The sequence below is a fragment of the Anarrhichthys ocellatus genome, unplaced genomic scaffold, assembly GCF_004355925.1.
Source record: "Anarrhichthys ocellatus isolate YVR2014 unplaced genomic scaffold, GSC_Weel_1.0 scaffold31, whole genome shotgun sequence".
In the NCBI taxonomy this organism is placed as follows: Eukaryota; Metazoa; Chordata; class Actinopteri; order Perciformes; family Anarhichadidae; genus Anarrhichthys; species Anarrhichthys ocellatus.
Window position 1 is genome coordinate 36,815 of NW_022280061.1, and position 11,977 is coordinate 48,791.

Genomic DNA, 11,977 nt, shown 5'->3' on the forward strand with positions numbered 1-11,977 from the left:
ATAAAAAAAAAAAAATTATCAATCTGTTACAATGCAATTTTTGCTGACTTTTCCTTTAAATTTCCCCAAAACTGCACAGTAACACCATATGAACCTTTGTATGGTCATAGTTGGGTCATCTTGAACAGTAATCTATTGTAAGCTGCAGCTAACCTATGAAGGAAAGGTTCTTGTGACTGGTCAAAGATTGTTATTTGATGACATTTTAACTTTGGAGCTCCCTTTTTAAAAAGGACTAGTGTGGATTAGGTGACCTCTAGCTGTGAGGTTGCAGATTTCAACCAATTATAGTCTGATTATACTATGGTTGTAATGTTCCTTTTCTTGTCCTCTCTCTGCAGTGAAGGTGAAGGAGAATGAACTCCTTCCTGTGCTCCTTGAGGAGTTGCCCCACCTTCACATCTCCCCCCACGCCCTGGGTCGGATGTGGGAGCAGCAGATGCAGCAGGTGGACAGACTCCATGCCCTGTCATCCCCTCACAGCCAGCGTCGCAGCAAACTCTCAAGCCAGGTAGGACGATGTGGCCACTGCAAGTCTGCCATGTGCAGGACAAATGGGCCTGACTGCGGTGTCTGTGTGCTCCTTAAAATCTGGAATGTACGATGTGGTGGAAGGACTGATGAATGAATATGTAAATGCCTGCTTGTCTGTCAGGTGGAAGAAGCCCAAAAGAAACATGACCTGCTGGTGGAGATCATCCGTAAAGACAAGGACCACAACAGGCGTCTGGTGAGCATCAACACATAAACACACATTCAAAAGGTCCCTTCACATTTAAGTAACCTTATCAACGGGTACAATGGATGTTTAGAGTGTCATCATATTTTTTTACAAAACAGTGCACCCACATGCAGACAGACTTCACCTGCCTGTTCTGGACAAGCGGTGTTTGTGAAACACGGCAGACCAGTTGCAAGCTGAACATGTTTATCTTCCAGAGGGATTTCAAAGAGCGTATCCAACAGCAGAAGTCGACCCAGAACAGACAGAGGGAACAGAGGCAGCAGGTAGCACGTGCCAAGAAGTACCACAGCGACTACCATGTCCAGCACCGCGCCCGCCTGATGAGGGCTCGCACCAAGGAGGAGAGGGTGGGTAGTGGAGGCCGGTCGCAACTCTGCACTCCAGTTCTAGGACTATGGCAGCGACTAACGATTACTCAAATATAGAATTACATCTAATTTATTTATTTAATGTCTTGTATATAAAATCTAAAGGTTTCAAAGCATTGAAAAGTGCCACAAAAAGGTCAACTCTTTCCAGAGCTTAATATGACAACTAGGATTTGCTTGTGTTGTCTGACCAACAGTCCCGTTCACCACCCAAATATATAAAATACTCAATGATAAAAAAAACTAGGAAAAGCAGCTGATGTTTGGCAACTTTGATGCTCCCACAAACTACAAGGATGCAATGGACTTGAGGTTGTTTACATTGTCCATCTCTTCTGAAACCCAAACTTTATTAGGCAAGTTAGGTCCCTGTTTTAACATATTTGTGTGGGTGCTTGAGAGGAATCAGAGCTGTAGAATAAATAACCTTAGATATTAAGTAATATAAGTTAAATCACAAACCATGGGAACATCTGGCGTTAGTCTTTTGCGTGATGTGTGGTTGTGTGTCTGTCTAGATGTTTCAGCAGTTGTTTGAGGAGGGTTTGGAGCTACAGAAAGTCCGGTTGAGACAGCAGAAAGCCTACGCTAAGGAGCAGCGGCTGGAACATCAGAGACGACACCAGGACCAGATCAAGTCCATGGAGAACTACTACAAAGACCAGGTAGGACACACACAGACCTATATAAGAACCAGGAAGTCACACACACTGTTGTATAGTTTTAAAATGGACCTACTCATGCATTCCAGGATGAAGCTTTAATGTGCTTCCTCTCTTTCAGTTTTCACTACTTGCTGAAAAACTTTCCCAAGAGCGGCAGGATATCCAGGTCCGGAAAAAATCTCAAGAAAAGGTAAACATTTGACTTAGTACCGCTGTCACAAAAATCTTTCAATTTTAATCTTATTCGTGCACAACATGAGCAATATGTTTTTAATGAGTTAAAATGCCACAAATCACCAACTTGAATGGACTCTCATGTTAGAAAGCGGTGTGTTTTACTTAAAATAGACAAAGTGTTTTGCTTTAACTTATTAAGTAAATGCTGATTGCACAATGTAATTGCTAATGATTGCGTCTATTGAAGACTTATGATGGTAATAAAATATTAGCAGAGGCTACCTAGTCTGAACCAAGACAGCCAGCTCTTTGTTGCCTCCCACTGTAACCTGCAGCGCATTACAGCTACACTCTTTCCGTTCTTACATTTCACAATAAAAGCTCTAGACAGCTCTACTGAATGCTTTTATCTGCTTTTATTATAGCACGGAGATCTTACTATTGTGTCCTGGTTTGGAAAGCAGCCAGGCTAGAACTCTACAGTAATACCTCTTGGACATGCCTGGGGGTTAGAGTTATAAAAAAAAAACCGCAACAATTTCCTAAAACAGTAAATAAACGTGGACACCATTATTAAAGTTTCTAACGCATCACTATTTAATGAAAGCCCAAATCAGAATCTCCATTACCGTAATGTCTTACCTCAGGCACGAGCCCACCGTGACCGTGGGCTGAAGCAGCTGACCGTGTTTCTGTCTCACAGCTGGACGCACTGACGGTAGAAGTAGAGGCGGGTTGTTCTTCAGTCTACGATGGCAGAGTAACAATTAGGATGATCAGCAACAGTACATGACACAATGTGGCATTTTTAGCAATGTGCTCTACTAACGTTGGCTATAAACCGCTTACATCTGTCCGGCCTCGCTCCTCCCGGGGCTCTGCTTCGCCACGGCCGACGTCGCTTGTAAACACAGCGGGCACAGCGGATGTCTTCAGCAGTTTCTTGATGGGCCCTCCCATCAGCTCTGACCGCATGTCCCGGTTGTAGTCATCTGCTGCAAAATGCAGCGAGCACACCCGAAGACTCCCCAGTGCTGAGGTCGGTGCGTTCTCGTCATATTTCGGGTTTTTAATCGCTCGGAGCCATTGTTTGCAGCGTACAACATCTGTCGGTAGTCGGTGGTAGTTCACGCTCACGAGCTCCTCTCTCTTCTTCTTGTAGCTGGAGCATCCAGGCACGATACACCACGTCGGCATTTTTGTCTCAGTATTTGAGACGCCTTTAACTTTTTGTGCACACTCGCGTTTGAAATGCCCACCTCCACGAGCTACCGGGTTTTTCGGGAAGGATTTGTTGTTGGGGGTCAGACGCTCGCACGCAATGCTTTCTGGTACATGTAGGCACTGCCAGCACGGCTCTGTCGATAGTTCACACACAGGAATTTATTCCTCTATTGACTACATTTGCCATCATGTGTGTGTGTGTGTTTATGTATGTATGTATGGCATATAAACATGTACTCAAAATATATTTTGAGACTTATTTACTTTCACTAAAGTTAAACACAATCTGAGTGCTTCTTCTTCACTGCCATTCCCACAGGCTCTGCTGAAGATGAAGCGAGAGCTGCGTTCCAGGATGGAGCGTGAAATCGGTGAATTGCAGAAGATCATCATCCAGAACGACGAGGACGACCATTTCCAGGACCTGGAGGTCCAGGCGCTGCGCAGTCGGGTCCAGATGGCGTCCTTCCAGTACAACACTAGCTATCTGCACTGACGCGGGGCTGTTTTAAGCTCCGCTCAATCCAGGCTGGATTAACATCATAGGAACATGCTGCAAAATACTTTGTTTCTGCTTTTCACAACTAAGGGTACGACATTCTGGCTGAACAATACTGTCTCCTCGAGATCTTCCCTCAGAGATTTGCACAAAATAGGAATTTAAGATACAAGTCCTGATGGTTATTAATGAACTGAACACACTCCACAACATGTAGCTATTGGCTAATTTAGCTAACTTCCTCTCACCTCAGCTGCTCTACGTGACCTTAACGACATCTTGGACCAAGTATCCTCCTTCCACGGGTTTTTAGTACTTGATAACAAAGAATGTTTTGAAATGGCTCCCTCACTGTGCCGTTTTTGAGTGCTGATATTGTAGCAAACAACTAGTCAACATGTTCTTCCTCTTGCCAAACAAGGATCCCCGATGCAAAGTTAACGAGCATGAATGTCCCACACTGACATTTTTAACTTCCATTTTTCCCCCTTATTCGTGTGATGTCTTGCTTTTGTGATTTAACCCTTCCAGTGGATTATTTATTTTTAAGCTTTAATGTTTGATTTTTAATGAACCTGGTGTTGTGCTGTCCGATCACCAGTGGCGATGATAATCTAGTCTTTCATGACTCCTCCTGGTCTTCAGATACACTGTTTTCACTCTGGCAGAACTAAACATGTTGTAGTTTTTAACCAACACAAAGGGTAGCACTGTCCTAATGTATCTAATGAGCACACAAATGCCCCTTTATCGTCATCCATTAAATGTGTGGGATCCTGAACTCTACTAGCTGGACTGGCTCACAGTTGCAGGTTAAGTGATTTGCATTCGGTACAGGTTACTGTTTTTGTATTTTACTGAGGTTAAGGCTGATCCAATACAAAAGTATCAAACATATAAAGTTACGGAACAAATCCTGTAATGAGGCATTTCCATCTGTAGCACGACAAAATAACATGAAGTCTGACATTTCAAATTCCAAAGCTGAAGATCAAATGTAAAAATGATAATGAATTTATAAAATGTATAATCTGTAGTAATACCTGTACTTATTGAATGCTAATGACAGATTTACTATAACTGGGCCTTAAATGATGCAAAAAAGGTGTTTCGATTCGATTGTGGACAGGAATCCAAAATGATTTATTAATCGTGGCTCACATGTTTATTTAAGGTTACACCTGGGATCAACATGTTATCTGTTCACTTTCTGCAAGGGAAGTCTTACTAGCTACTATATGTAGTTGTTTTTTTTGCAGGGAGAGTGTCCATCTTAATAGGCAGTATTTTTTTAAAGAATATGATCTACCTGCACAGATGGCATTTACGCCGGGCAAAGATCCGATCCTGATCACCACAAGATGTGATGGCATACGATCATAATGCAGCCTGCATGCATTTTACGTTGGGCGTGAACATGCATTACCCAGACAGAATATCCTGCTACAGATTACATGTGGGGTCTTGAGTTTAACAACTCGCAATGAATAGGATGAGGCATTAAAACAATGTTCAATATTGCTTGAAAATTTGACAATTGTTTGAGCAGCTGCTTGTTTTCTGAAAATGCATATTGGCACAAAGGATGGAAGCTAATCAAAAGATGAATGACCTCTTGAAGTAAGAATAAATTTGAAAAGTCCATCTTCCCTCAGGGACGCATCTCTACCTCGGCTCACTCGAACTCTCTTACCTGCCAATTCAAATCAAGTTGTCTCACTTGGCTGTGGTGTGCAGGTTAACAGACCTCTCACTTGAATCCGATGGTTCTCTGATGTGGAAATAAAAATGGTAAAAGCATACACGGAAGTTGAGGACCGCTTCACGACAGTCCAAAGAATAACAGCCAAACTCCACCGACGTGTGACAATAACCAGAATTCGAGCCGCTTAGTCCACTGTAACAACATATTGCTGCTTCAACATGATCTCAGTACACAGCCACTGTCCCACAACGCTCTACGAGGATTACTGCTTAGCTGAGTTGGTCTGTTCATGTGCTGTATCTTTTCCGTTTATCTGCAAATCGCCATCGTCATTATCATCGTCCGGCAGGTTAGTCCATTTAGAGCGGCTTTCGCAGAAGCAGCATGCCTGGTTCACCACAAGCTTCAGCCCTTTGACATGTTTCCTAACTGTACATTGTCTGCTGCATTCCCGGCATGACTTGAACAGCTGAAGGATGCACTCTTCATCAACGATGAACTCTGACGAGCTGAGGGAGTCAGAAAAGATGCGTAGGAGCAAGCTTATTTTCAACGGGTTCTGTTAAGAGTATCAACTCAGGAAATCTTCATGAGTAAGTAGGTGACATGTCAATTTTTAACAAATAACTCAATTTGAATCGTTATTGGCATTAATAACATCGGCATACCTCCCCAAATCCACCAGGTAGCGCCCGTCTCCCACGCTTAACGAGGTGATGAATTCTTCCTGAATATCTGGGTGTGGATCCATTTTAAACGTATAACTTTACTTTACATGTTAACAATTTGCTTGCAATCTTTAGATTATTTTGCGGCAGGACTTTGCTCAAGTGAAGGTGACTCACCTGTATTTTCTGCCCAGTTGGTTGTCTTCCACTCGTCTTGACTCTTTGGTTTTTGACACGCAGCGTCTTTAATCCCGGACTCCTTAAGAACAGGAAAAGAAGCAGCAACACGTCAGCACAACCCAGAACAAGCAACACAATTTCATTCATATAGCACATTCGGACACTACAGCTTCACAAATAAAATCAAAAACACTTATTTTATATTATAATAAAAAAAGTAAATTCAAATGTTTGTCACACAGGCAGCTAAAATAGTTTTTTTAAATTATTTTATTACACTACGTATGCATATTGTTTAAATTTTAAAGTTAATTTTTTGGATAATTTATTCCTTTATTTGACGGAAATATTCTGAGTCACATTTACCTTTCCATTTTCGCAAGTTTTCCGCCCAACTTCATTTGGTGAACTCATCATCAACTGGTTTTCGTGATGCACACTTTCACTAAACAGACAACGAATTAAAACGAGGCTATACATTACATTACACCTTCACGTGCATGTATATCAGCAGATTGTGGGATTAACACGTCATACTGATATTCATCATTACATTGTAGTTCAAAAATACTTTTTACTTCTCAAATAAGAAAGGTCTTCACTAATTAAATAAAGTGTTGGCACCGTGGTATGAGAGAGTGGCAGTTGTGGAAGAAGTACTGAGATATTTTACTGAAGTAAAAGCAGTACTACCACAGTGTAGAAATACTCTGTTACAAGAAATAGTCCTGCATTCAAAAATGTATTAAAATAAAAAGTATTACCATCAAAATATACCTCAAGTACCAAAATTAAAAGTACTCACTGTGCAGAATACTTTCAGAATGGTATGTATAACTTTAAATGTAGTCAAATAAATGTAACGTTACTGGAGTAAAAAGTACATTATTTCCCCTTTGAGATGTAGTGGAGTTATAAGTGTAAAAGTACCCAAAAATGTACACGAGTAAAGTACTTGGGTAGTACTTGTCCTTAGTTACATTGTACCAGTGGTAAGTGGTACTAAAATGAAAACACGTGTACACACATGGCCTGTGTCTCACCAGGTTTCAGTAGAAGAGCTCCCGGTCCGAAGGTAACACGTTACAACCAGAGTCAGTTAACCAACTAGCGGGTTTATGGACACATAACGGGATATGACTGATAACACGTTTCCACGCTGTGTTCCGTTAGCCTTAGTTTACATTACAGTCAGTTACAACGACACAGAGCTAACCTACATGTCCAGTAGTATAAAGCCATCGTTGACTCTGCTTTAATCCCACATTGTTTCTTAACGTATTAACCGATGGTTATTGTCGTCTTTTGTCACTTTCTCTTTTTTGCTCGCTGGCCTTCCTCCGATCCTCCTTCTGTTACCGGAAGAGTTCTCAATAACCGACTTTTTATCCACCACGTTTGTTATTCACAGCGTACTGACGTCACTTCCGGTGCTGCAGGAACCAAACGTCACCTGTCTCCCGCAGATATAAACAAAACATGCATTTGGGACCAGTCACATTTTTTTTAATTATAATTAATTCACAATCATAATATTTTCTGAGGAAAAATCAACACTGCGTTTGAATTATTGGTCTACATAAAAATGTTACCGTAAATACCTTTAACATTACGTCACCTAAACTAAAATAACCTCATCATGCAGGATGGCACCTTTCAAATTGATGTTATTGTATCATAGTCAATGGTTTATTTGTAGAGATTAAAAAAATTGATTAATTAGTCAATTGACAGAAATACACTAACAATGAATGCTGATTATATGTTCATTCTTCTAAAACACATTACAAGAACCTGAAACCTGTGACTTTTTTGGTTGTCTTTATTACATCTGGTTCAGGAGTTCTTAAACGTCTTTCTTTAATGTCTTCAAGTTCTTCCATTATCTCTATTAACCATTTTCCATGTTATTTCCCATACAGTCTGTTATTAAGTTAGCAAACCTAAGAAAACAAGACGTGATTAATTTCCCTCGTTCCAGTGGCAGAACCAGAAGCTGCAGTTGCTGGTGGAGCTGATAACACTCGAGTGAAGGAACAGATCCAGCCAACAGTCCTGGCATTGAAATCTCATCCCTGCATCAGATCTCCTGGACAAAACCACTTTCCTTTGAATTTCTGCCAGCATGTCTCTCAAAACACATACAATCCAGACACATAACCCTTTCAGGAAAGGTGAATATTAGTAAAAAAGAACTACTTGTTCTTTAAGCAGCCTAGAGTTTTTGTGGCAAGGCTACTCCTGTTTTACATGTGTATTTCCATTTTATGCCATTAAATACTTCTACTCCGCTACATTCAGAGGGAGAAACTGTAATACTTTACATTTATCTGACAGCTATTGTTACTGCTTACATTACAAAAAGTACAAATAAAAAAACATGAAGATCCTATAAAATGTGTTGTAGATTCAACGACTCACTTACTTTTTAGCCTTTTAAACTTTCAGCAGAAAAGAAGACAGGAGTACACATGGTTCTATAAAACATAATGCTGTGAGGTCCAAACAGCATAGTTTTATTGCTCAGCTTTCTGCAAGGGTACGAGAAGTTTATTACTTTGCTTCTTTATTGTACTTATGTACAGGTGTCAGTTACACGCTCACAGAGCAGCTGATGTGAAAAACTATGAACACATACAGTATACTGTGATAATAAATACAAAAACAGATAGGAAATCAAAAGAAATAAAACATGGTGCCATTTTTAAAAAAACAAAACAATTCTTTTTACTGTTTTGTACTGAATTTAATAAAGTCATTCTCACACACTAATTTGTACTTAAACTGTGGGGAGAGAGTTGAACATTACACAGCTTGTTCTGGTTTGTAACCAATTAAAAGTCAGAACTGGCTCTCAATCTATTCAGATTCATCAGATCAGGCTCGACACAAATCTCTTCCTGTCGCAGGTGTTCAAAGCTTGAAAAAGTTAACGCTTTACCTTTTTTTTTTTTTTCTCCTTCACCTTTTCACAACCTGCTAAATTCTTGAAAATGTCTGACAGATGTTGCCGCTTTACTGGGGGAAAGTGGGAACTCCCGTCTGGAAGCTCTCAACCCCCAACACGTTTGCACTGAAGACTGAACCAGCCAGAAAACATGGTGCCAACAAAAAGTTACAAAGAGCAGAAGTGGCCTGTGTGCACTGGACAAACATACATGTGTGCATCTCAAGAACGTGTGTGTTAACATTATATTTATATAATAAAAAAAAAAAAAAAAAAAAAAAAAACTTGATCATTCCATTAAGTATTCGGTAAATAGAAGGAAGTGTCTGATTATAACTTGGAGCCCAAGTATGCATAACGTGTGCAAAAAAACAAAATGTAGAATGCATTTCTTTTCTGCCTCCGAGTCCGGTAATTAAAGGTAAAATCAAATAAATCCTATTTAACTGTACAAAGACGACAATTTCATGTTGTGTTTCTCCGTTTTGTCTCATGATCACTACAAAATAAACTGAGTATCAGCTAACAAACTGTTGATGGTTACAAGTAAATGCAGGCAGTATACATATTTTTAAAAAAAACCAAAAAAAAAAAACGAACATTTAACAGATTTTTCCAATTCAAAACGTGTTCAAAGAGTAATTATGCAAATAAATAGGCTTCATATCTTCAGCGTCCATTCATGCAGAGAGGTTTTCTTTGGTTGGAGGCTGTGGCGATGGCGCTGCTCCTCACTGGTTTTTGGGGACCTTTCGTTTTGGTTGAACATTTTCACCGTGTAGCACCCAGCACCTCAGCAGCACTCAACCTCCAACATTTGCAGCTCTAAAGGTTTGAGGCCACCATCAGCATTCAGTCGCTTTTAAAAAAATTCATGTTGCAACCAGACCGCTCCTGTGCAAATGAAATAACATTGTTGTCTATGCCGTTTGGAAACCAGCAGCGACAGACCTCCAGAGCATCAAATATGGCCATTCATGTCCTCCTATGAAGGTGTGTGTGTGTGTGTGTGTGTGTTAATAAGTGAAAGCGATTGACCAAAAGAAAATATCACTTTGAACTGCCAACCTTCAGGCTCCATCATGGGTTGAAAGACAGAGCCTTTGAAATATAGTTTTCATTAGAACCAGATTTACCTCTCGTCACACACGAGCCTAATAAATGTAAAACAAAACTTCACCTGAGAATGCAAAGAGGTCCGTGACAGACACCAACATGCTTGCATTTAAATCGAACAGAAAGAAAAAGCAACCATATACAAAATAGCTATGCATTTGTACATACATACTCAAAGATGACAGGTGTATAGATACTTTTTACTCCGTGTATTTCTAATGAAGTCACATAGCAAATGAAATAATACATTTAAATCTAACGTGACGAAAGCACTCCTGCCATCGCTGCTCAGTTTGTAAAGTGCTCTAAAGTGACAAGGGAGAGAGAGAAAGATACTTCTGCCTTTTTAAACTGAGGATGGGACTGAAGATAGATGCCTGACTTGAACAGCTCCTCATCAAGCCTGGTCCCATCTGGACAGATGTAACCCTTTAAAATATGATCTGACGGGAGGTGTGCTGGGTTATTCCGAGTTGGATAAAAGAAAAGAAATAAAGAAAAACATGCATACTTGTAACTGCCGGAGACAAATGTGAGAGAAAAGGAAGACGAACCAGGCTCGAAAAGTGAGGTTCAATCATCTCTGCAGCTGTAAATATGGGACACTGTGCTAGTAGAGATGATGGGGAACTCATCTATAAACTGTTTAACTTCCTCGCACACGAATGTTTAAGCATGCAGAAACACGTTTATGGCCACACTGCAGTGATTATGGGTAGAAAAATAAGATTCACACACTCCTCCATCGTCCCGCATTGTTTTTAACAACCCACCATGAGCTCGACCCCAAAACATCAGACCCACATCCAAGACAGTCTGCATGAGAATTTCAATGATATGGTTTTGCAGTTGCAAAATGACTGCTGGTAATAAAATCAGACTAATTATCAAGCATCATTGCAAAAAAAAAAAAAAAAAAAAAAGTATTCTGAATCAGCGAATTAGCGATCAATACACACCATTTTGGAATGAAACCCTTTAAATATCAAAGAATTACACAGAGGTAGGATGAATTTGTGGCGCTACTACAAAATAAAAGCACACCAACTCTGCCGCAATGAGGATTGGAAGGTCTATTGGTTGAGGTTAAGATGGCTAATAAGGGCAAGATATGGCTATCTGCAGTGTTAAAGATTCAGTAGCATGACAAGGAACAATTCAATCAGTTTAAATTGCAAAACAATATAGTGACTCACTGCTCTCAGATGCCTAGGGACAATTTGGGAAAACACTTTTGTAAGATGTTAAACTGTAAGTTGACAAACTACTTCCTGATCTGACAATATTCAAAGTGAGATGACCGGGCGGTGCCGCTTCTTTTTCCGAATGCAGAAGGAGCCGTCAAAAACAACCTGCTCACTCACAACACGACTCACAGCCGCTCTTAACTGAACAGCTGTTACTTTGCTCTCCGTATTTCACACAAACTACACCAAAACTAAACCCAAACAAACAAATGAATACAAATTATATGACACGGGAGGACTCTCCAGCAGCTGTTCAAACAAGATATCGATAAGGGAAGAATGTGGAGAGCGGTGAGAGAAGAGGAAGACTGCAGGCTCCGAGTGAGCCTGTCGGTGCGTCGCCGTGACAATAATAGTCCATCAGAGTCCTGCACACAATCACACATGTTCACACACACACACACACACACACACACACACACACACACACACACAC

At 40.4% G+C, this 11,977-nt stretch overlaps 2 protein-coding genes across 2 annotated transcripts in view; one reads left to right on the top strand and one right to left on the bottom strand.

Moving 5' to 3' along the window:
- LOC116392764 (uncharacterized) overlaps positions 1 to 2,745 on the bottom strand; it is a 17,703-nt gene extending 14,958 nt beyond the window's left edge. The window contains exon 1 of the mRNA XM_031864493.1: positions 2,598 to 2,745. The gene's annotated coding sequence lies outside the window, so the exon portion shown is untranslated. The remainder of the gene's footprint in view (positions 1 to 2,597) is intronic.
- LOC116392720 (centrosomal protein of 95 kDa) overlaps positions 1 to 6,041 on the top strand; it is a 32,257-nt gene extending 26,216 nt beyond the window's left edge. The window contains exons 17-22 of the mRNA XM_031864428.1: positions 342 to 511; positions 656 to 730; positions 940 to 1,092; positions 1,632 to 1,778; positions 1,897 to 1,968; positions 3,499 to 6,041. Of these exons, the coding sequence (XP_031720288.1) occupies positions 342 to 511; positions 656 to 730; positions 940 to 1,092; positions 1,632 to 1,778; positions 1,897 to 1,968; positions 3,499 to 3,675 (794 nt within the window). The 3' untranslated portion in view covers positions 3,676 to 6,041. The remainder of the gene's footprint in view (positions 1 to 341; positions 512 to 655; positions 731 to 939; positions 1,093 to 1,631; positions 1,779 to 1,896; positions 1,969 to 3,498) is intronic.
- The last annotated feature ends 5,936 nt before the right edge of the window (positions 6,042 to 11,977 follow it).